This window comes from Calonectris borealis, chromosome 8, assembly GCF_964195595.1.
Source record: "Calonectris borealis chromosome 8, bCalBor7.hap1.2, whole genome shotgun sequence".
In the NCBI taxonomy this organism is placed as follows: Eukaryota; Metazoa; Chordata; class Aves; order Procellariiformes; family Procellariidae; genus Calonectris; species Calonectris borealis.
Genome location: NC_134319.1, coordinates 33525277 through 33550937, shown reverse-complemented (window position 1 = coordinate 33550937; position 25661 = coordinate 33525277). Strand labels below are relative to the sequence as shown.

General features: G+C 37.0%; 1 protein-coding gene across 4 annotated transcripts in view; it reads left to right on the top strand.

The window, feature by feature from the left end:
• RABGAP1L (RAB GTPase activating protein 1 like) overlaps positions 1-25661 on the top strand; it is a 274563-nt gene that overhangs the window by 38295 nt on the left and 210607 nt on the right. For all 4 annotated transcript variants that reach the window (XM_075156905.1, XM_075156903.1, XM_075156906.1 and 1 more), the window contains 10 exons: positions 2651-2815; positions 4081-4273; positions 6079-6289; positions 8249-8423; positions 9212-9372; positions 10212-10322; positions 15634-15700; positions 17671-17773; positions 19435-19601; positions 24228-24372. In XM_075156905.1, the coding sequence (XP_075013006.1) occupies positions 2681-2815; positions 4081-4273; positions 6079-6289; positions 8249-8423; positions 9212-9372; positions 10212-10322; positions 15634-15700; positions 17671-17773; positions 19435-19601; positions 24228-24372 (1468 nt within the window). In that variant the 5' untranslated portion in view covers positions 2651-2680. The remainder of the gene's footprint in view (positions 1-2650; positions 2816-4080; positions 4274-6078; positions 6290-8248; positions 8424-9211; positions 9373-10211; positions 10323-15633; positions 15701-17670; positions 17774-19434; positions 19602-24227; positions 24373-25661) is intronic.

Sequence of the window (25661 nt, the reverse complement as noted above, 5' to 3'; positions counted from 1 at the left end):
AGTTCACAGTGTGCCTGTCAGTTCTTACTTTGCTGCAGAAAGAAGAACTGATGATAGGCTAATGTTAGCAGCTTGCATTTATCTTTTGATAATTCATATAGTAGAACATCTTATATTGGAGTTCCTGTGTTATTTTCCTATAAGTAAGCACAAAAAATAAACTTAAATAGACTAAACCACAAAAAATTGTCAAAATAGCCTATCTTGTGATCTCTCCTTTCTGCAAATGTGCTAGAAGTAGGTGAGGCTTCGTCTTTGTCGTCTTCAGGAAGTCCAGCATTAGTAGGTATGGGGTGGGAGGGAGGGGGCCTTCTGGCGGACTAGATCTTTGCTCCTGATGAGGCCAATAGGACTGACAGTCATCCTCTGCTCTTTTCTCCAATGGTGGTGTAACTGCAGAGCTAATGATTACTCAGGATATGCTCTATTTGGGGAACATAATTTTATGTCCTTTCATTGCCTTCGAAGAGTTCTCTAATAGTGGACCTTCACTTTTATATTGAGGATTTACTTTGAAATTAATATTCATTTTGAGCTAGACTTGCTGTTTATTGCAAATAATACACAAGCTCTTCAGCAGCATTTTTACAACATGATGTTTGTTAAAAAAATATATGGACTTAATAAGCTGTTTATAACATACTTAAAATCTTGTGTATTAAAACTCTGTCTTTCTTTTGCCAGAAAGATCTTTAAAACAAAGATGCTTTAAAACACTGAAACAAAACCTACTTCAGCAGTGAATCCATTACTTAGGCTTGGGTGGAGCTCAGATTACGTCATCTGTATGAAAAATATTCATGCTTGTGAATTCATGCTTAGTCTGGAGATGTAAAAGACAACAGAGAGCTAAACTGCCAATCTGTATTTGTAATCACTCTCTGAATATTATAGCTGTTGTTTAGTGGCTTTTTTATAAGGTGAATCTTCTAACAAGTTTTTATGCTGTATACAAGTCAGTTACCTGAAGAACTTGAGTTCTTTAGTTATTCTGGGGTTTCTACGTATAATACCCTGGCTGGGTTGATGGGTGAAATTTTGGCTAGGTTAGGCAGAGGGAAAATCTTTTTGTAGAGTTGCATGTATGCAAATGGTTATGACAAGCCAAGTCTTTGAAAGAGTAAAAGCGTGTTGACTGTAGTTTCAAAAGTGATATAAAATATTTTTGTATTGAAAGTAGTCTAGTTCCCATGCTTGTTTTTTGGTCTGAAGTTCCTAAACTGCATCTTGTGGCTAGCATGTTAAGTAATGCCTGTTCAGAATGGTGGAGAACAAGCATGTCTTTTTTTAAGTGCTGTTTTTGTGGTTCCCTATAGCTAGACCTAATTTGCATTCTTTTCTTGATCACTTGCTATTTTGGAACTGTAACTGAGTTGCAAGCTTGGCACAGTTCTGCACCTTGGTACTGCTGTGAAAAGCAATGTGAAGCTAAACCTGTCCTTGTTCACCAGTCACAACAGACGTTTGATTGAGCTTCCCCTCTTTGGGCACTTTCCAGCCTTGCAAAGGTGACGGTAGCAGTTTGTTTCCCCCTGTGCTATATGTGACTCTTCCAAACTCTGAGTCTTAAGCACAATAAATCCCAGTGCTCAGCCAGAGTAGTATTTTTCAGGAAACTGAAATGGAAATAGACCATATCTGGAAGTGCATGCTATTTATAAAGTCTATCGGAAAATATATTTTCTCTTTTTTAACACAGAAAATATAAAAACATAGATCCATTTAAAATATAAAAAGTCTAATATACAGTGTTCTTCATTCTACCTCTTCATTCCCTAAGGAATCAGGGAAGACATTCTGAATTAATGTAGGTGATACTGTCTTTATTTGGTGGATACCTACAGTAGCTGTCCTCATTCTGAAGTGCTAGGAATGGTTTTGGTTCTGTATTTTTATATGAATTTGTACTGTATAGGCTAACCATTATTTTGCCCTTTTTTTTGTTTCTAGATTTATTTTTTGCTGTACAGACAAGGGAAAACTTGTTCTTGGTTTCCATATTATTTATAGTTTTGTTGGTTTTGTTTTTGCTTTTTTAAAGTGGTGTGGTTAATTTTAACTCTTCTGCAGGTGGTTTCAGAGAAATTTGCTGAGAAGGATGTGATTGTGGTTTAGTATCACCTTTGACTTTATCACCCATAGATATAAAGAATAATAAAAACAACTCTAACATAACCGAGTCCTAAATACGTTTTCATGTGGAGAGCATACACTTTGATATGCAGTTTTTAGCAAATTAGTCTTTAGGTAATCTGTATCTTCACACAACCTGTGTGACAGTCTGGGTAAGAAATATACCTATATGAAGGAGAGCAAAGGGCAGGAATTAGGGATGTAGAAGGAGCAGACTCTGGAAGATTAAAAACAGGGGAAGTGGAAGCTCCGAGGTGAACTTCCTCATGTGTTACCTATACACATAGATAACAGCCACTGCTGTTAAATCATAGGATTTTTAAACATACAACCTAAAAATCATACTTGCTATGTAAAAAAAGATTCCTTATACCAATGAAATCAGAGTTTGAGGAATATAGTATAAAACATTCATATAACTTTATTATATTATTCCACAATAACTTCATATTACAGCTATTAACATATTGTTTACAGCTTCAAAACTAATTATTTAGTATTTTTCCTTCTTTATTAGGTTCTTGTGGCAGGAGACTACTGACCTGAGATGGAAGTCAAAACATCATTTAGCAAAGCCAGTAGGATTCCTGAAACTGTTTCCACATTAATTAATGAAGACTTTGTCCTGGTTCATCAGCAATCTGAGGACACCTCTGGAACAGATGAAAAACCTCAGCTAAAGGTTTACTATTCTTTATTTTAAATGTGTAGTAAGATTTGTATTAATCAAAAGATTGTGACTTCTTTTGAATATTTAATTAAAGATACTTCTGTGTGCTTGAGGAGACTCTTAGACTGTAATTTTTGTCCTTGTTTATTACCGGTGAAATTAACAGCTCAGATTAAGCAAATCTGTTCAAAAGTGGCAGTTCAATTTTTCTTTTAATAACTTCTTCGGGGGTCAGCTTTATTACCATTCTGTGGATTTAGACATTAGTAAAGGACTAAAAAGTTTTTTTCAAAGAATAAGCTTTGGATTAAAGCTTGGGAAATGTTCTTTATTTAGGGATCAGAGATTCTGAATGTTGTTATCTTAAAAGCACATAATTTGACTGCGTAGGAATAGATCACAGAGAGTCTTGGGTTTTATTTTTTAATTCAGTTTTCCTGCTTAGTGCTGCTTTAGGCATGACTAAGACCTTTTCTAAAAGCTTTCTACCTCTAAATAGCAGAATATTTTAGCATTTGGGTGACAGCTGATTGGTTAATTACAAATTTCCCCACTTGCGTTGCAGTAGCTGATTTACTGGTTTTGGTCCACTTGGAACAATAGGAATTTGTTCCCCTTGAAATGACAATAAGTACTTAGTCTGTCTTTGCATAAGTGTTCGGCAGTTACTTGCAACCGATGATTTCTGCCTGTATTAAACGTTAGCTGCTTCTTTAGCAATTATGCCTGGAAAGAGGCAGGTGAACTGGAGGTAGAATCCATGAAGCAACTTCATTATTGGCCATGGGTTTTTTTTGGTGTGAAAAGCTAGTACTTGTGGAAGGCTGCATTTTTTTTTCCTAGGGAATGTGTCTCGCCATTTTCTTGCCGTTTCCTTAGACTTGCACCCCTCCTATGTGTGGGACAGTTGGTGAAACAACTGAAATGGATTGGATATGACTGAGAAAGTAAAATTTTCTTTAAGACTAATCTATAGCAAAGAGCAAAGTCTGTTGATCTGTGTTCTGAATGGAGGATCTAAACACACGAACCTGTTATTTTGAGAGGTCCGTAGTTTCTAGATGGATGGTTGTTGGATTAGCTGTGAGAGTACGTGCATTATATGTAATGGGATGGGACACTGGATTATATTTTATTTAATTTTGTTAATTCTTAGTGTGTTGTCTTGTTTAGCAAAGTTTCTTAACTTTTGCAATGAGTAAGACTATGTTTGAAAAATAATAGTGAAAGTAAAACTACAAGTACCGTTAAAAAATGTCATCTCCTTCTGCTTACAGGTATTTTCAAATGGAGATGATCAGCTGGAGAAGGCAATGGAAGAGATACTGAGGGATTCGGAAAAAGACCAGAACAATTTCACTGCTCTCCAGGAAGGTTCCAGTGATGCAAGCAGTCAGGCAGCTGGAGATGGGTCAGCAGGTCAAACAAATCAGCCATCTTTGCACCTTGTTTTAGATCCTTCTGCTACAGGTATTGCTAAAGTGCTTCCCCCTCAATCATATATGGCAGTTTTTTTCTTTGTGCAGTTTCAAGTTAACCTTAAAATGAATATAAAGCTTTCTGGAGCTTCATTCCAAAACTACCCTGGGGCCTCCTCTCCTTTTCTGATTAGTTGAGGATTATAGACAGGAATAGATAATCATCAGACTGATACCCTGTGCTGCTCTGTTTTGGTCAAGATAATTTTCATTTTGTCTCCAGCCCTAGATGAGTTAGGACTAAGTATTGTTTAACCTGCTGAATGGAGTATAGTTGAGGTAGAGATGCCACTGATGGAGTATGAGAAGTTTCAGGGCAGTGTTCATTGACAGTACTACTACAAATGAAATACACCCTGAGTACACCGACAAACTTTTCAGCTCTGGTTCTATCACCAGGTATCAGTAAGGACAGCTTTAGATTTGATATTTGCCAGGAATGGTTGCGGTACTTTTCTGGTATTTGAAGTTTTGGTGAAAAAGGGAGGACTGAAAGCTTTATATGTAAACCATATTATATAAATTTTATGTAAACTATATTGTAGCTTTTCTTTCTTAATATATATTAGGAATACAAGGCTGTGGTATCTCTGTGGACCTTGAATTAGAATTCTTTTGCCCTCAGTAGTATGCAGAGCACTTCTGTGGTATTGTATCAGATAATTCCCATAGCATGTGTTTGGGAAGTAAAAAAAAAAAGTGTTTGTGGTAGAATAAGATAGGCAGTTTACATATAATGGAAACACCCTTCTCTTAATTACATGTATGCTATATTTTTGAGAAACTTACCTTACTGGCTCCCTGTTTGACGTGCTTCAAACAGAACACAACCCTTAGCATGAATGAACAAAGAAATACTTGTAGATACATTCCCCCCTGCCAATAGGAATAATTCAGTTTTGCAACCTTTATGATTTAAGTATTACGGAAATATTAGCTATAGTAATAAGAAATAGAAATAACAGGGCAGATTGCTTAGAGAGGTTTGGAATGTCCGTCTTTGGAGATACCAAAACTCAGCTCGACAGGGCCCTGAGTAACCTGATCCAGTTTTGAAACTAGCCCTAATCTAACCTGATCTGTCTTTGAGCAGGAGTTAAAGCTAGATGACCTCTTTTCCAAACTAGATGACTCTGATTCCATAATTAACGAATTTTTATTCCACCTCTCCTATCATTTCTCAAATGCCCAGATGCCTTTAAAAAACCCACCAGAAAACAACAAGAACAGCAAAACTCCCAAAAGCTCCCTCAAGATCGCCCCTGTCCATAGTAGTGTGATAGTGGAAAAAGAACGCTTCTCTTCTGCTGAGTAGAGGAACAAACAGATATCCCTTTTCTTTTCTCCAGCTCCCTGATGGTTTCATGCAGTTAATACAACTATCCTAGGAATGTGAACCGCGTTTCATAATTCTACACAAGCTGCAAAGACATGGGAGAGAAGAGAATTAGAGGGGCATCTTTATGCAAAATGATGAGTAGGAATTAGAAGGAGGTGTAAGCAAACTAAAGTAAAGAACATCTGGGGAATGGAGCTTAAGGAGGAGTTGTGTCTAGCACTGCTAAAAAGAATCAAAAGGCAATTTATCCCTATGCCATACTTGGAAACATGCATTAGAATGGAATAGACTTAATGTTAATATTAAGCTGCCAAATGGATTTCTTACGATTGGAGCTGGACTTCCGACTCCCATGTCCATTCTCAGAAAAAATGGGAGATTTTGCTATGGAACTCATTCAGAAAACAATGTGTAAAAATAAAAACAAATGGTTAAAGAAGTGTTTTCTTCATTTTCAGAAATCTCTGCACCAAGGCCATCTTCTCCCAGTGAACCCCTGGAAGAGGACAGCGTATTGTTTAACAAACTGACTTATTTAGGTTGCACAAAGGTGTCTGCCCCTCGAAATGAACCGGAAGCTCTACATGCCATGGCAAACATGAAATCCTCAAGTCAAGCCCCTTTATCTGTAACGCTTTATGTTCCAAACATTCCAGAAGGCTCTGTAAGGTAACATACAAATGTTTCTTTTGTTACTTGCACAGACGCATAAAAGGTGGATTCTGACTTTGTTACTCACACAGGGAAGTAGAATTACTGGATTTGTGCCTGAAGTTCTTGCTGAATACAGTTATTTTTGAGAAATTCCTCTGAAGCAACAAGACGTGTGCTCAAATTTAACACGCAGTACATAGTTGGTGGTAGCGGTTGCCATACAGCGTCAACAAAAGCATATCTTTCTACCTGCATCTGTGTTCAAATATGATAATAAGAGATATACTGGAAAAGGGGAGCTGATAATGCCTGTTTTTTCCCAACCTCCCTACTCTGTAATCAACTCCAAGGTAAAGATGTTGAGACAGTAGTAGTCCTGCTGGCCTTGGGTTAACTGAAGATGTTTCAGTTTTAGACTCTTCCATATATGTTGAGGACATTGCTACGCTAAAGCCAAGTCTCACCTGTGTCTGCCTCATGATGCATATGCTGATAGTCTCTAGATACTAGAAAACATTTACTTGCCCCATGTGAGAGAGTCAAGGGCTCTTAATCAGGGTGCCCTAAAGGTGCATCTGTAGCAGTCTTGCGTCCAGAAGTAGGGAGCATCTCAATATTAAAGATTTTTATTTTTAAACTCTGATACCAAGATATCTGAAGGATATGGTTAGATTTCCTTCCTTTCCTGTGCTCCGCCTATGTATTGACTATCATATTGCACAGAAAAACAGAAGGCCCTTGAAGCACATATATTATTTTCTTCCATTTTGCTCTTTGAACCCAATTTAAGATTTTGTTTGACGTTACGGCAAGATTTCATTTTAGTTAGGAAATTACACTGCATGCTTTTATGATGGCAATTGTCACATGGACACTAGATGTTAGATGTGTTGTACCTATTTTCATAGACATTGTGGCCATTCAAGAAGGTTGTTTTTGCAAGTGAAACTGCAGGTTCCTTTGATCTTTAATTGCAGAGGACATCATTAAGCGAAGGACTGCCTAAGAACCTGCATAGAACTGTGAAGTTGAATCCCTGTGTGACATAATACACTCCATCAAAGTTCAAGTGACACCAGTGTCACGTTTGAGGAGTGTTTCCATTCCTGGTATCTGAACACTTGTCATCTGGGGTTCCATTTAACATGTCCCACCAATATTACAATATGCTGAATCCTCTCTGGGCTTTTCTTGCCTTTAGAAGATTAGTCCTTTATTTTTATTGTTGCAGACTTGGGATCCTCTTCCAGGTAACTAATGTTTATTCACCTGTGATGTGAATGTGCAGATGGACAAGTAGCGAAAAGACAGAGGTGAACTGTATAGCTCTAGCTATTCTTCTTTAAAACTCACTGTCTAGTTGTCCGTTCTGAGACTATCACCCCTGTTGTCGTCTTTAAAGTTTTGAAATTCTTTGGGTTCTAAGGTCGAGAGGAATTTAAAATTTTGTATGAGCCCTTAGGTCTGTGATTAATATTCACATAAACATGGCAACAAACATTTGCTAAGCTATATAGTCCTGTATAAATAATAAACCCAAACTGAATAAATAATGTTTTCTTAATGTTTTCTTAAACAGAGATTTTAATTCTTTTATGAAGTTGGATTTTCTTTGACCTTTTTATACAAATTTCACTTTCACAGTTGCTGTGCTTTCTACATTTCTACTCGTGTTTTTCACGAATGATTGCAAAGCAATGATTGTCATTGTTATTGCATGATTTAGAGGTACTATATTTGTCTATGTTATGGAGTATAAAAAAAATTAAGCCAAATTAAGCCAATACAACCAGAAACATTTACATCTTAAATTTGGAAAGCCTGACATTTCTGTTCCTACTGCCCATCTTGTGTACTTGAATTTAGTAGTAATTACAGTTTAGATACTTGTCTAATTGCAGAAGAGTCTTTTGGGTAGGCCTGTTTGTTTTACTGACCTTTTTCTTTAATCTTCCTTGTTCCTTCCCTTGACAGAATAATAAATCAATCAAGCAATGTGGAGATAGCCTCTTTTCCAATCTATAAGGTGTTGTTTTGTGTGCGTGGACGAAATGGGACTTCAGAGAGTGACTGTTTTGCATTTACTGAAAGCAGCTGTGGAACTGAAGAGTTCCAGATTCATGTTTTCTCCTGTGAGATTAAAGAGGCAGTAAGTATTGAATGATGTGCACTGTCTGGTAAAAAGGACAGAAGTGGTATTTTAAGAAGTTATTCCAGATGTGGAAGTGGTATATAGTGCCTTGAAAAATATGTTAACACATACATAATGAATTTCACAGAATGTGCAGCTATTCATACATGAATATTAATATAGTTTAATTTTTTTCTTTTTCTTTTAGTATTTCAATGAAATGCCAAAGTGCACTGTAATGGGAAGATTTAGAAAGCCTAAGTTTAATACAAATATTTTGTTTTTCGGGCCTCATTTGGGTAGGTTTCAGTCTAAAGTTGCAGCGTAGACCTTGTGAGTTACAAAGAATCATTTTACAGTGCTCTGCCCTAGATATTTTAGGAAGAACTACGTGATAGTTTGGGAGAAAAGGATTTTCTTGGGTGGAAAAATAGAGGTTGAAAAAGAAGAAATCTCCTTGTTTTTTGACATCTTGCAAGAGCAAGCTGTAAGTTGTGTTGTTAAATACACAGCCTGAAAAGTACATTATTCAGGTCCTCTAATGAGTTGCATTCCTAATCTTGTAACTTACTGAGTATTACATGAGCAGCGAATGTGACATGAATGGAAATAGGAGATGTCGTTACTGAATTTGCTTGGTTATTAAACACCTGATCCGATTGTTTTGTGTTACGTGAGGCATGCTTTGGTTCAGTATAAGAGGCGAATGACAGTAATTTTACAGCCTTCAAAAACACATCACAATACTGTATTAAAAATACTCTTTTATTTTTGATAAAACTATTAATTCTTTTGCTTTTCTGCAGGTCAGCCGAATTTTATATAGTTTCTCAACAGCATTCAAACGTTCTTCCAAACAAGCATCTGATCATGTTAAGGACTTTGTTCTTCCCACTCCAGATAGTGATGTGTACACTTTCAGTGTTTCCTTAGAAGTCAAAGAAGATGATGGAAAAGGAAATTTTAGGTAATCTGAATGGAAAGAGAGAAGTAGAAATCTCTTTGAAAAAAGCATATAGCTACTTGCAGAATGCACACCTACCATGTTGCAGTAAAACTGATATGGCCTCTCTTCATAAGTAGACTTATTATAGAAAGGAAGCCGTTGCTTTGCTTTTACAATTTTCTTCTCTGTATCTTTTCTGTAAAAAGATTAAAAATCAGGATACCTTTTTCAAGTTAGTTTCTTTTAAATACGTGATTTCTGGTAGGGATGCTCAAAGTAGGCCTGTGTAAATGGAAAAGATAGTAGGAAGTCTGTTAAAAACTTTAGTCAAACCAGTTTTCTTGAGTAAATACAGTCTAGTGGTCTCTTTTCCTTTTTTTTGAGAAATTTTTTTTTTAAATAAGCTAACGAATTCCAAATTTATTAACGATTTAGAAAATGTAAACTTCTCTAAGCATTACAGGGGACAGGGGAGCAAAGTATTCTTCGCCTAACAGTTAATGACAAGATTGTTTGGAATTGAAGAGAGAGTTGATAACAAGAATTAATTCTGTGAAAATGTCTTTTTTTTTTTTTTTTGTGCTTCATAGCCAGTATATAGCATAATTTGTCTCATTTTAAAACCCAAAATACCCCATGCATTTTTGCATACGTTTGTCTGATAAATCCTGCAGACAGTGTGAGCCCATAGTCTGGGGTCTTCTTCAGTGCTGGTTTATTAACTTGTGAATAAAGGAAGAAAAGAGCTCTCAAATGAGTTGAGCCATTAACAGTTTAAGTGGGCTGCTACTCTCTTTTCTGTATTTAATAGTTAATCTTCTGTACCTGTGCTAAAGACACTTGTTTCTTTATTCTTTTAGCCCTGTGCCAAAGGATAGAGAGAAATTATATTTCAAGCTTAAACAGGGAATTGAGAAGAAAGTGGTGATTACAGTTCAGCAACTCTCGAACAAAGAACTGGCCATTGAAAGGTAAGATTCTTACAAAAATAATGCAGGTTAAGTTTTTGAGAGAACAATATTTAATGTACTTTTCCCTGGCTTTGCAAGTTATGTGACAGAAAGAAATACAACAGTAACACAGTATTACAATAATAATTATAATAGTAATAATTACAATATAATTAATTTATAGGTGCGCAGTTCAGTTTTAAATTTCTTTTAAAGTATTTGTGTGGTGGTTTTGTTTTTTTTTTTGGGTGGAAACAAGAAACATAGCCTGTAATACTCAAACATTCTTGTTTTTTTGCCTTTTAATTGTCTTTGAATGTGGTGTTAGGATACTTACGACATTCAAGTGCTTTTGATTTTGCTTTCTGTTATTTTTAAGTAGTGCAAAACCGTGCATTTGTTGTAATCCTGCATTACCAGCATCTCACTGTTTAGTAAAAGTAACCAAGTTAGGTTGTCTGAGCTATGTTAAACCTTGGAGAACGTTAATCTGTTAGACCAATGTACTGGAACACTACAAGTTTGGACTCAACCTGCTGGTTAGAAGAAGCAATCTTCTGATAGAGCCTCCAAGATGAGTAGGATTCCTTTGTAGTTTTGTTATAATATGATTCTAATGTTTATCTTGAAGTGATGGTGAAGAGCTCAGGAGCAGTTGATGACTCATGTTGTATTTCCTGGAAATTACATGAGAGGGATCCCTTTTGGACAGCATAATCTGACCTTTTGTGCAATGCATTTTGCACAAGAAGTGGACCACGCATATGAAGAATAACAGTTAGTTAATGTGTTTATTAACAGTAGACTCTTGTTATTACAGTAGTAGTAGGTATTGTATTAATTTAAATTAGGAAATGCCTTCTCAACAGCTCAATTTTTAAAAATAGCAAACGCCACCAGATGGCAATCTTATCAAAAGAGTAACTATAGGAGAATTCAATTTTAGTGAAAAGGGAATTGAGTGTAATAGGAGAATCAAGAAAAAAGCCCCACAACCCTCCCCAAACTTAAGATTGTTTTTTTCACTTGCTTTCAAGCACTTTTTTCAAAAATGAAACTAAAATTTTAGACAAGGAATATATCAGCAGAATTTAGTAAGTTTAATCATAGAATCATAGAATCATTTAGGTTGGAAAAGACCTTTAAGATCATCAAGTCCAACCGTAAACCTAACACTGCCAAGCCCACCACTAAACCATGTCCCTAAGCGCCACATCTACACGTCTTTTAAATACCTCCAGGGATGGTGACTCAACCACTTCTCTGGGCAGCTGTTCCAAGGCCTGACCACTCTTTCAGTAAAGAAATTTTTCCTAATGTCCAATCTAAACCTCCCCTGGCACAACTTGAGGCCGTTTCCTCTCATCTTACTGCTTGTTACTTGGGAGAAGAGACCGACCCCCACCTCGCTACAACCTCCTTTCAGGTAGCTGTAGAGCACGATGAGGTCTCCCCTCAGCCTCCTCTTCTCCAGACTAAACAACCCCAGTTCCCTCAGCCGCTCCCCATCAGACTTGTGCTCCAGGCCCTTCACCAGCTTCACTGCCCTTCTCTGGACACGCTCCAGCACCTCCATGTCCTTCTTGTAGTGAGGGGCCCAAAACTGAACACAGGATTCGAGGTGCGGCCTCACCAGTGCCGAGTACAGGGGCACGATCACCTCCCTGCTCCTGCTGGCCACACTATTTCTGATACAGGCCAGGATGCCGTTGGCCTTCTTGGCCACCTGAGCACACTGCCGGCTCATGTTCAGCCGGCTGTCGACCAGCACCCCCAGGTCCTTTTCCTCTGGGCAGCTTTCCAGCCACTCTTCCCCAAGCCTGTAGCGTTGCCTGGGGTTGTTGTGGCCGAAGTGCAGGACCCGGCACTTGGCCTTGTTGAACCTCATACATTGGCCTCGGCCCATCGATCCAGCCTGTCCAGGTCCCTCTGCAGAGCCTTCCCACCCTCAAGCAGATCAACACTCCTGCCCAGCTTGGTCTCGTCTTCAAGCTTACTGAGGGTGCACTTGATCCCTTCGTACAGATTATTGATAAAGATGTTAAACAGAACTGTGTTTTTATCATCCTTCTTTTATGTTGTAAAATTGTGCTTTTGCTACTCATTGGCTTTAAAAAAACCATCCTATTTTCAATGTATTTTTAATTTAAATAATTTTGGCTTCAGAATTCAGTTAATGAATGATGAAGTCTTTTAAGCATTTCTGAATAGCATTTGATTGTTGTTTTTTTTCCCCCAAAAAGTAAAGCTATCTTCCTTTAAAAATTAGCTTTTGTTTTGGTGTTGTTTAGGATATTCAATTAGGATGTTATTTTTATCACCACAAGCTTTGCTGATAAAAAGTTGTTATTTAATTGACGTGACATACAGAGGCTTGTAAGTCATTTTATGTACTTACACTGCATAATATTAAAATTTAAAGCTGGTATAAAAGATCAATTCAGGTTACATCAGACAGTGAACTTCTAAGCAATTCAATCTGTCTTCAGAAGTATTTCTAAGTGGAAATTATAATGCAAAATAATGTTGCTGCTAAAGAAATTTGGTCTAAAGAGTTCAAGAATCTTTCTTCATGGCCTCAGAAGAGTAAATCTGGTATCACTCAGAGAAACTTGCCACCTCCTGGTGTTCAGGTAGGGCCTATGGCTGGGTTAGGTTGATAGAGCAGGTTACTCTGAGTTGAGTTACTTTGGCCCTTCCTACCTTTGAGGCCTGTTTGGTTTTGCCTGTTTTTTATCTAGGTCAAAGCAGGTAAAGAAATTATGTCTATTCCTGTCTCCCCGGCTTGAGTCATGTGTGGCACTACATAGGTTCAGTCCCACAATGTGGGATATCAAGTCTCAGTTGTTTACAGGGTTCAAGAAGAAAATTCTGGTTAATAATCAGGGAGTTTTAAGAAAGTTGTTTTGAAGAGTGAAATAGCCTTTCGTTCTGAGAAGTAAAAGGATTGATTCTGTTCTCAATACAGTGGTGTTTATAGTATGCTACCAGTCATACGGGAGAGTTAATACCAAGTTACATAGGTATAGCTTAGGTTAAAGTCTAGACTGGAGTCCTTGGAACTGATGTACAGAATACTGGCTGGTTGCTCAGTAGTACTGGAGACTCTTAAAGATCACGTTTCCATGTTAACTTAATACCATAAGCCTTATCTGTGGGTAGGATTTGTATTTATATAAATGGAAATATATATTAGTGAAGAATAATTTCAGTTCTTTTTTTGCAGGTGTAGAAACTAGTTGAATTTAAGCAGAGTAGTGCACCTGCACGTAGCCACTTAGTAGCCAGCTGTAAGTGCAGAAAACCCAACATGTCAGAAGTGACAAGACTGAGGCCCACAGTCTGTGCAGGTCATTTTGAATCCTGGGTCTGTGATTCAGGCTCCTCAAATCGGAGGCTGAACATGTTGACAACTGTTTGTGTAAAATCTAGCTCCTCTGCAAGTGAGGGTCCTGAACTCACTTGAACTCATTTTGCTCCTTGAACTTAGTGGGAAGAGAAGCCCTGACTCTTCTAGTAGCAGGTCGTTGCCAGTCATCGTAAGTATCTGCTTCTGTGGGAGGCAGGGGTTACTTGTTCCTGACTCCCACACTTTTCCCAAAAATTTTGGCAGCACACATCAGAACTTGTGTACATCTGAGAGAAGCACAGCAAGAGCTAGGATCTGTGAGCTGTTATCTTTGAAAAGCACAGATATTTTGCCTGCCTCTGAATCTTAGCCTTACAGTTTTCTTTAGCAGGTGTACCAGAGGGTAGTGACGCCTCCACTGTTATAAATTATAGCCCTCTCAGAGTTATTTCTACCTCAGGAACAAAAAGTAGTAAGTCAGTCTACTGTAACGTTCTGCTTGGTCTAATTAGTCTCAGAGAGAAGCCTGCTTATGTGGTTAAATATAAATCCTAGCATCCTAGCTACCTTGGTTGCTTTACATGTATTGCATTATGCTGTATAGATAAATCAAAATTGTCTACTGTTTTATTTACCACTTTGAGTTTTAAGATTCTAGTAGTGAAAGAGCATGGAGAATGAAAAATACAATTGTGGATGTAAGTTACTGTTTAAGTGTAATGAGGTGGAAAATGAAAATCATACACCCAAACGTAATATGGGCAAACTTACTGGATGGTGTAGTAATTGCATATCTTAAAGCTTTTACAGTTAATAGCATTATTGAAATGATAGTTGCCATTATATCTCCGTTCATCATACAGTGTGCTTGCCTGAAAGCTGTGAAACTATTCTGTCTTCATTGCTAACCTATGAATGTTCAAATAATCTCTTACGTAAAATTTACATTTGCTGAAAAATCTAAATTTTCATTTGGGAAATGGGTTGCCCAGATGACCGAACTGCTTTTGTTCAGACTTAGAGAAGGTGGGAATGGGGGGCTCTTCCTAGTGCATTCAAATACCTGGTGGGAGGTATGGAGGAGATGGAGCCAGACTCTTCTTGGAGGTGCAGAGTGGTAGGATTAGAGTCAACGGACACAAGTTACTTCCCTGGAAATTCCTCTGTTGAATGAGGGTAGTTGTTGTCAATAAAAAGGGAGTTGAGCATTGGAACGAGTTGCCAAAAGAGGTCCTTCATTCTCTGTTTTCGGAGGTGCTCAGAACTTGACAAGGCCTTGGGCAACCTGATTCAAGTTGGTCCTCTTTTGAGTAGTGCCTTCATTATTCAAAAAGTTCAAAAATCTGGGTGTTTTAAGAATGTTTTGGAATTTTTATTTTTTTTTATTCTTAACAACAGCAAGAACATTTTCTTGTTAAACGACTGGACTGGAATTCTGGAATTCAAGGCCCTGTATAATACAGAAGTTCAGTTTTAAAAAATAAAGAATGAAAGTCTAACAATTGAGCAAATTAGTTTTTTTAAGGGCCCATAATGCTACATAATGTTTTACACCAGTGACATTATGGGTGATAGAACGTGTGAATTTGTAACTTTTCACATGATTGTATGAAAAGAATTTTTAAAATGGACTGGGGAGAGAGTGAATTTCTTTTTGCTAATCTCCATCACTAATGTATAGGAATTGTTGGTATCTTTAAGCTCAATACTCTAAGTTGTCTTTAAGAATAATTGATTGTTCACAGGTCAGACACTAATTTCTGTCATCTTCATTCTGGAAAATAATTTCATTATCATTTCTATAATATATGTTGTGATATTTCCTGAGCGTTGCCATAACACTAACAAAAAATTACTAAGAAAGGTTTTCTTTAAATTAGAAGCAGTAGGTGGCTGTGCCATTATGTTCAAGAAAATACTTTTGTATTTTGAAAAGCTAATATCTTTTTTTTTTTTTTTAAAAAAAAAAAACAAACTTCACAGATGCTTTGGGATGCTGCTAAGCCCTGGACGAAATGTGAAGAACAGTGACATGCATTTACTAGACATGGTAATACTTAGCTCTAATAGCCTGTTTAGTAAGATAGAGGTGACTTAAAAAAACAAACAAAACCCAACAGAACAAACCTCTCATCTGTTTTGTTTTGTTTTGTTTTTCTTAAATCCTGGAGTTTATATCTTCAAACTAGAAACAAACTTGTTACATACAATGGACAAAACATTTCAATTAATGTCAAAACCTGTGGCATCTGTGTTTTGTTCAATCGGTGAAGCACCGATTAGGTCAGCTAACAGATGGTTGCTACAAATAACTAAGCTTCCTGTATTGTGTTAAGCACGTTGCCTAAAAATTTACAGCAAATAATTGTTTTTGTATTTGGGCATTGGGGAAGTGGTCCAGTTTCTCCAAGGCGCTGAAAACTTTGCCTTTATTTGCTTCATTTGAATTTAAATCCTTGCTCAGAGTTTGAAGTAGTCACTTGTCTTCTACAATCTTCATTTCTTACGAGTTGCTTCTAAGAGAACTACAAAATAATATGATACTTTCTGTGATAATACCAATTTACTTTCACGCAGTGGATAAGAATACAACCATTTTCAAGTCAAGAAGTGCTTGAGTTAAACCAGTCAGACATTTTGCGGCTGTACAGTTATCCCAGTTTTGCCTAGTCCATTTCTTTACTCATGTTGATGATTCTAGCTATCAGTATTTAGTTCTCTTGTCAGACTCTTTTATTTGCCTGTTTGTATCTACTAGCTCATTTTTTCTCGCTTTATTTGCTGACAGTAGTTCCGATTTTCCATTTTTATTATTTGATTAGAAAATTGAATAAATTATAGTGAGTTATGGAGCATAATGAATTGGCTTCTATAAATCTATATAACACCTTTTTATTGTATGGACTGTATATTTGAATTCCTGTCTGTCTTCCACCTATAAATCTATTTACATTTACATTCCAAGTCCATTTAACCACTGGATGTGATGGCTTATTAGTTAATTTCTTGGCTATAGCATATACATATAAATACACGTTTTCCTTTCAATCCCCTTTCTCCCTACTTAAATCTGGAGGGCTCAGTCACTCTTGCTGCTCTGCCACCACAAATTGGATTGCAGAGTAGGAATGTGAGTCTCCTTTCATCTATAAAGAGGCTACCATATAGGCCTGTGGGATCCATGGGAACTGTCCCAGAAAACTTCAGGAAGCATGTACTTGCCTCATACTAGTAATAGCTCATATGTGGAGGTCATGTCCTCGGATTATTCCTAGCAGGCCTATAAGAAATATTTGTAGAAGTAACAGATGTATAGCATAAGATTATTTTAACCAGATATAGAAGCATTGCTGTTAGTATTAACTTTATCATATATGGCTGGTTTGACTTTATTTGCATATTGTCCTGAAATTTGGCTCTTTAAATCTAAAGTTCCTATGGACTGGAATTCCAGTTGGAATTCCAGTCCATTGGCATACTTAAAAATGTAAGTCCATGCCTGAGCAACTCAGGGAAAAATCTGGCACAGGTATGATTATGGATTGGGAAAAATCAGACTGACCTTTGGGTTGGAGTTGTTAAGGTCTTACTCTATTAAGGGTTTTTTGTTTATTTGTTTGTTTTCCCTGGATCATTTCTGTGTATACTGTGGAGCTAGTTTAATTTTATGATGTCTCTTATAACTCATCATCTCCTAACAACCATCTCAGCTGCTCAGAAAGTAGAGTGGCAGACATCCCACCATGCTTTCATGCTTATAACAAGCATTAAACAATATGTTGATAAACTATCTTGTCTTCAGTTTCTTATCTGTTTCTCTTCTTCTAACGTTTCTTCTTTCTGTTCCATTTCCCTGTAATCTTTCTCAATCCATTATTTCATATTCTTTATTTAGATTGTGTTCTCTTGAGCGGACACAATCTTACTCTGAAGTTCCTAGAACTATTTCCCCTCCCCATGCTCAATCTGTTTGATCTCAAACCACGACTCTTACAGAATCCTGTATGTTTTTGGTTTTAGGAATCCATGGGAAAGAGTTCTGATGGGAAGTCTTATGTAATTACTGGAATGTGGAATCCTAATGCACCCATGTTTTTAGTACTTAATGAGGAAACTCCTAAAGGTAATTTAATCTAATTTGTAAATTTGTTTTACCTGACATGGGTTTACTGTGTGTATTCTCTTCTGGGAATCATGGTGCATGTCTTGAGTACATACACCATTATGTTCCAAGAGTCCGCGGCTAGGAACATTTCTGTATAAACATATGCAACATAGAAATGTGACTAATTGTTCATAGAGCTGTGTGTTGCTGATTTGGAGATACTAAATTAGTGTTTGGGGCTTACGACCCTGTTCTCTGGTTATCAGGACTTTTTGGTTCTAAGCATGCCAAAGTTGTTTTCCACCTTCTGTACTCAGCAAAACAGTATAAATTGTAGGCATTACTATTCTCTTTCTTTTAGTTTTGAGGTGAGTTGATTACAAATAGCATTACATCCCCTTCATCTCGGGGCAGCTGGAAGTGATGCACTGAAGTGCTTGATTATACAGCACAGTTTCTTATCGCTAGAATTGATGCTCTCTGATGTGATGTAAAAGGTTTGAATGCAAATCTGGAGTTTTGCAAATCTGGAGTTTGAATGCAAATCAGCCAGAGCTGACATCAGTTGCTTAAAGGCATATCCAAGAATATACAGCCCGTGTCACTGTAACTGCTGCTGGATTTTCAAACCACAGTATTTCTAGTAGCATATAGGCAAAACTCTTGCTGTGCAACTTGACACAGTTTCCGTTTCACAATATGACTTTGTGTGTGTGTGGTGTGGTTTGGTTTTGTGGTGGGGTTTGTTTGTTTCTTTGTTTGTTTTTTTAAATGCCTACTTGCCTTTTTGGTCTGGTAAGACAAGGGAACCTAGGGATCCGTAATGTCTGATTCTAAATATTTATTTAAAAATCTGTGCTTCCTGCAAGGAAGATACCAGTTGTGATGCAACGTGATGGTTACTGCCTCTCTCTGTGGTGAACGCTTCCAGAAGCAGCAAACCTTTTCTTGCACTCTAAACCTGCAAGATACACTTGGACTATTTCAGTCTCATCCTCTGGTCAGTTGATCCTGCATTCTTCTCTACTTGAAAAAGTTGGAGTTATGCTTCAGTATCAGGAGATGGAGCTATTACATATTAAGATTACTGATCCATGCTTTGCTTTAAAAATATGTTTTGCTGCTCTGAGGACTGTCTGACCCAGAGTGGGACAGGGAAGGGTAAAACATTCTGAGTCCTCGTAACTGACAGAATGAGCACAGACATAAAAAATTATCGAAAGTGTTTCTTAGTGTTATGAGAGGATTTAGGACAAACAATGCGGTAGGAGATCCTTGACACTGATTTGCTATATATATATATATATATATTCCCTCAGCAGTAAGTTTACACTTTAAAATGTGACCTTATCCTGTGCACATTACTTTTATTTGATAGGGATCGTGTATCTTAATGTTGTTTTCTTTGCATGACGTTTTGCTTCTGTCTTTAAAACAAAGACATATTGTATTTGTTATAAAAAGTTATCAGAGTTACTTGGTACACTGTTTAATGCATACTCTCATTCTATGCAACAGGCATGTAGGCTGTAGAACTCAGATAAATAAAATGGGTGCAATAGAATCAATAATTATATAGAGAGGGTTTTCAGTTTGAACAACAGTTTACTTCCTTTATTGTTTTGAGGAATTTGAACTTTGACTAATTTTTCCATATGTGACTTATTTTTGTGGTTTAGATAAGCGTGTATTCATGACTGTGGCAGTGGATATGGTCGTTACTGAAATAGTAGAGCCAGTCCGGTTTTTACTGGAGACTGTTGTGCGTGTGTATCCTGCCAATGAACGCTTCTGGTACTTCAGCAGAAAAACTTTCACAGAAACTTTTTATATGAAGCTAAAACAGGTATTGCATGTTTGTTTTTTTTAAAGAAAAGTTGATGCTGGGAGCATTTATTTTGTCTGTTTTAATTTGGCCTTTATAAAAGTTAGCATGGCACCTGCACCTCAGTAGTTTGTTTCTCTTAACTAGTTACTGCTGGGATGCTTAAATGCATAGTGGTTAAGTAGCATATATAAATGTTCAATGCCTTTGTAAACTGAATTATTATGAGTCATAAGTCATTGGCTTTGTGGACTTAAACAATTTTGAACCTCCTTATCGAATTTTCTATAATTTCATACAATCTGACCTGTGTGCAGACATCCAAAGCAAGTCCATTTGACTGGTAAAACTGGGAAATGACTCTTTAATTGTTCACTGTAAAATCAACTAATATGTATCAAAGGGAAATGCTGGCTACTGAGTTCAAAATGTGAAGGTAGGTGGCTGTAAGAATATAATCAATTAAAGGCAAAGGAACCTAATGCAGAAGTTTAAGAGAGTTGTGCTATTATTACTGTTTTTTCAAAGTATCTGAGAAGGTAGATTTCTCCATGTTTTCAAAAAGAGAGAAGTTTGGAGGAAGATTATCTGGAAAAGTGAGTTCTGCTGCATGGAGAACTACATTCTTGTCCTTCACTGCCCCAGGGCTTTTTGAAATGTGAGGCTAAGGGCCTTATTGTTGCAATGATTTATTAAATTAACATTGTTCGTGTGATTTCTTGCTGATGATTGTAACCTTATGAAATGTTCAAATAGCAGTAAAGAAATAACCTTTTTTAGCAGACTCTTCTCTGAAGTATTTCAGTTTGTCAGTCCCTTGGAGTTTAGCTTTTAAGTCAAGTTGTACAAACACTGCTCGATTCTACAGAGGGGAGGAAGTGGTTAAGATGAAGCTTAACGCATAGCTGTGTATTCCCTCTATGTTAGCTTTCCCAGTCCTGTACTTGTGTGATTAATGTGCATTTATTTCTTCCTCAAGCACTGAGAGATGATATGTCCATCTCATCTGGTAATGTTTGTTGAATAGTTATCTATTGAGTAGAATGCTAAAGTCTCTTCCAGTTTTTGGGATTGGGTGAGGTACATGAAGTATGTATGTCTGCCCTTTATCACTGTAGGATGGGGTGAGGTATATAAAGTATGTATGTCTGCCCATTATCATTGTAGGATGAGGCACAACTGCATTCTCCTGCAGCGACTCTTGACCTGCTTTCTCCCAAGACTTATGTTGTGGTATTGGTTCAAAAAGTGAACAGCAGAGGCTGACTGTACCATTTGCCTTGGAATAGTGGTCCATCATCTTTTGACTAATGAAACCAAAGAGCAGTGATCTAATTTTACTGAGCCTAATGTGAATATTTGAGTTGTCATCTTTCTGTGGAGCACAGTAATAGGTCTGAAAAAACAAGCTATGTTGGTATTACATGGTAAAAGTGCCACTGTGTTTAACACTTAGTAAGTAAATAAATCCCATGCGATGTTGTTTCTGTATTTCTTCTAGAGATTAGCATACCAACTTAGAATTTAAGAAAATCTGAGAAAACTGTTATATACAAATATTGAGAATATCTACATTTTAAATTTAAAGAAAATACATTTGAAAATATTACGTTCTCAGCTGTTTGATACTTATCTATAATCAGTTAAGCTTTCCTTTTAAATCACTTACAACTGTACTGTTTTGAGTAATACGGATGCTTTCTTTTTTTCTTTTTCACCCCTTATAATGTGACAACATACATGTGCCTCCCCTCCCTGCAGAAACACATTCATTTCTTTCTGCTGTAAAATTCTGAGGAGCTGTTCTGCAGATTTTTGGGAGAATAACGCTTTTAATCTTTGTAATCTTTCTACAAGATTACGTCCTGATTATGGATGACAGGATCTATCTGGTTGACCTGTAGCAAGTCTTTATTTAGCTGATTATCAGTTGGACAGTTTGTATTGCAATATATGTTCCTGCAGATACCTCTGAAAGACGCTGTACCTCAGGGCGCTCTTACCCCGTGGAAAATAACTTTGCAGATGGCATTGGGATCAGCCATTTAGGAACTTTTGGGGAAAGCAGATGAGCTTGAGTAGATTCTAGGAAACGTAACAGTAGATTAATATTAAAAGTCTCAGCTCCAAAGATAGATGTGCAGGACAATGACTCCTGTGGTATAATTTCCCGCTGATGTAAAATCATGACAAAAATGCTATCGGTCATTGTGCAAATGTAGTGTATTTGACTGTGGGTAAGGAATTAATGCATGCATTCTGCCCAGTTTTCCAAGTTCTACCATGCAGAGCCCTTGGCAGGAAACTTTAGACTTAGGCTGTCTCAGCAAGATGCCCATTTCAGTAAAGAAGCATCCATTACTGATGTTCCAAAAGGAAGTAAGCAATTGAACTGGCATTTTCCTGCAAGGGGTAAGTGGGACCTGCCTGTATTGGCAGAGAAAAATCAGGACTCTTCTGAGGAAGGATTCAGATAGATTTAATAGTTTGAACCAAGATTCTGAGGTGCAGTTAGCTATGAGGAATGACATAAATGCAGGTTGCTGTGTGATTTAGGATTGGTCTTTCTATCTATCTATCTATCTATTTATCTCACTGTGTTACTCATGCCCATTTTCATCGTTAGAACATGATCCTTGTAAAGGTGGATTCCTGTAGATAGCAAATATGTGCTTCAGAAAAAACAAATAACCAAATTATTTTCATTTTATAGAGATGGGTCTTGTAGTTAACCAGAACGTGTGCAGGGAGCTGAAGACTTCTAATTCTTGTAACATACAACAAAATCCATAGTACCTCATGCCTTACTCCCTCAAAAATAAAAGCTATGGATAGTGATGGTTAATAATATTAGTGGCATCAATACTTGATTGATTTAACCAAGTCCTTTGTAATTACTTGGTAATGGTAATCCTTGACAGGGATAATGGGTCTAATATAATCCTGCTAAATGTTACAAAATGCAGGGTATTTATGCTTAAACCCCAAAGTTCATTAAACTGACTTCATGAGAAGTTCAGTTAGCAAAACTGGCTGATAATTGGAGCCACTGCTTCCGGGGAGTATCAGCTTTAAAGGAAGCAGATCGGAATGATTAATCTAAAATACGATAGGAAAGTTTTCTCAGTATAAAATATTTTATGTTGTCTCAGTCCAAGCAGTCCCTATTTAAGCTACCCGTCTGCCTAATATCACCAGCTTGTTGAAATTGCAAGAGCTAGTCAGCAGTTCATGCGCATCTCCGGTGAAGGTGTCATGGAGTCTTCCAACTTCATCATAATTTTGTTTTTTAAACAAATTGAATATTCTCTAACTGAAATTGTGTTCTTTTTCTTTTTCATGGTTAATTTGATGTTTTTAATATGTTCAAAAATTACCTTATTTTAACTGATAAGGCGAGATGCACAAAGGACAAAATAGCACAAAATTTTGGGCTCATTCATTTAATATAATCATTAGTTTACAGTTTTATACAATTCTCTACAAATATATTAATCACTGCATGTCACTGGATAATAATTATGTTCAGAACTGTAACTCGGAGGAGAAACTAATACTCCTTTTATTTTAAAACTTGCAACCTCGTATCCAGTACTTAAAGTATAGGTAACTAACTTCTTTTTCATGTGGAAGGCCATTGAACATGAAAGACTTAGATTAAACTCTGAACTTTTCCAGCTTGAAGTAAAAAGAAAACAAACAAGTTCTCCCTGCCCCTCAAATTTTGAGGTAGTTTGCCTTGAAAGTTATCAAATTCCTAAAGAGACAGATCTGGAAGAAAAACTGATCTTACAGAACAAAGTGCTTTCCCCTGAAAACATTCTGACCTCAAATATATATAGTTACAGATACCATAACTGTATGTTATGGTATCAAATTTCCAAGCTAATTTAACTGTTAGATTGACAGATATTCATGATTTATACATGTGCGCGCGCACAGACACACACATGTATAAAAGTAATAAATAAATAAAACTTAGGCTACAAACACAAACTTTATGGCTAGGTACAGCTAATGGATTTCCCTACTGAAAGGAGTATATTACAAATTATACTCTCTATAGAAAGATGAATTTTTCTGGTTTTTTAATGAATAAAACACAACAAGGAGCTTTTCACAATTTATGGCTTTCAAAAAGCATGAGGTTTTGTTTCTTCTTTAGTCTTGTCTTTACTTCCTAAAAACTCTTACCATTAATTTCTCCCCCCCCCCCCCCCCCCCCCAAGGCATTCGATTCCTGTTCCTGTGATGTCAGTCACTCCAGTATTCTTCCTGTTTGTTCTCTCCTCTTTTCTTTTGCTGTGGTTTCTCTTTGACCTCATCTTGTTATAGCTATATTTAAATTGGAAAGCTTTTTTTAATCATCATTCTGAACAATACGTAAAATGGTTGTTAAGAGGCAGCTTTGGAAATAATGTAGTTTTAGTTGTATTTTCTGCCTATAAAACTTAAAGAGAAACAGAGCTGTCAATTACTGCCAGTCTATGTATGCCATTGCAAAAAAATCTGAGGGAGTCTTACTGAAACTATTGTTTAGCCTTGATAGGAGATTTGTTTGTGTGTGTTTGGGTTTGGTTTTGGCATACTATTAGAACTGTATTTATCAACAGTGGTTACCTAATACATACGCATATTTTGTTTTAGTCTGAAGGAAAAAGCCATACAAGTGCTGGGGATGCAATTTATGAAGTTGTCAGTCTACAAAGAGAATCTGCAAGAGAGGAAGAATTGGTCAGCCCAACAAGTGTAGGAGGGCCTATGTCATCCCAGGAGGATGAGGCAGAAGAAGGTAAGAATAAATAGATAGTACTATTATATTTCTGCTGTTAATTTACTCATTTAATTCTTCCTATTTGTGTCTATTAGAAATACAACTGTTTTGGACAAAAAGATCACTCGTAATTTTCTACTAGCAGCAATTCTTTAGTAATGGGATTTTTACCAACCCTTTATTCAGAGGTCGCCCAGTAGCAGCAGCAGACAACGCATGTCCATTTTTCTGTATGCTTCAAAATGTGTTACTGCTGCACTTGTGCTCTGCTAACAAGATAGGAAACCTTTTCTAGAGAGATTTTCTTCTGATCAGAAGCCATTTGCCTTGAATGTACTGCTAAAGGACAGCATTGGAATGGGCTTTGGAAAGGTGGCCTTTAAATGCCTGTTTGTAAAGAAAAACAAAGAAATCCCAGACAGACTCATACAGGGAATTCCCCCACCTCCAAACTGTCTGCTTAGCATGTGATTTGTTTTCCTTCATTTATAACTAGGGCTTATCAAAATATCTCCTGGTTCAGTTGGGGATCACATTGAGGATTGCTGCTGTTCATGGGCCCAGCATATTTGCCTGTCCCTTCCAAAGCTAACAGTACCTCAGTGTCTTTCCCACCTGTGTTTTTTTTGTTTGGTCTTTTTTGGTTGGTTTTTTTTTAAGGCCCTTAGCCTGCTGATGCCTCTTGTACTCTGAGGGTTAGGCCATAGCATTCAGAATAGGCTTTCTATGTGCCATTTTTGATCTGGATATCTGATCTGCCAGAACTTGTGATAGTTTTGCAAAGTTATTCTTCAGATTTCTGGCACTGTTCTGTCAGTGCTATAAAAAGTCTCACTTACTACAGTGGGAAAATTCCTTCTTGATTCTTACTTATAGGTAAGTAGTTGGATATTAGTTTATGCAGTACGAATCAGATCCCCGTGATTAACACCGTCAGGAGCAGACAGGTATGGTTACATGGTTAGTCTCTTCCAGTTACAAACGAAAAACCCCACGTATCCCAGGTGACAGCAGGCTTACAAAACCCACAGGCAAGTGGTCTTTGAATTGAAAACCTTCTACTGATTCCTGGAAGGGAGTGGGATGGGCACTGACTGTCACTGTTGTTCCCTCCTTTATATCAAGTACCACTTCTGAACAGTAAAAATACTGTTTTCTCTAAAGGAGCTTTTATATTTAAGGGTATTTGGGATTGCTTTACTGTTCATAGCAAGAATTATTTCAGATTTGACCGTTGAGTCTTGTAGTTCAGTGTAGCGTAGTTCAACATCTGTGGGTGTTCTTTTCCTTGCTGGATGTTTGAGCCG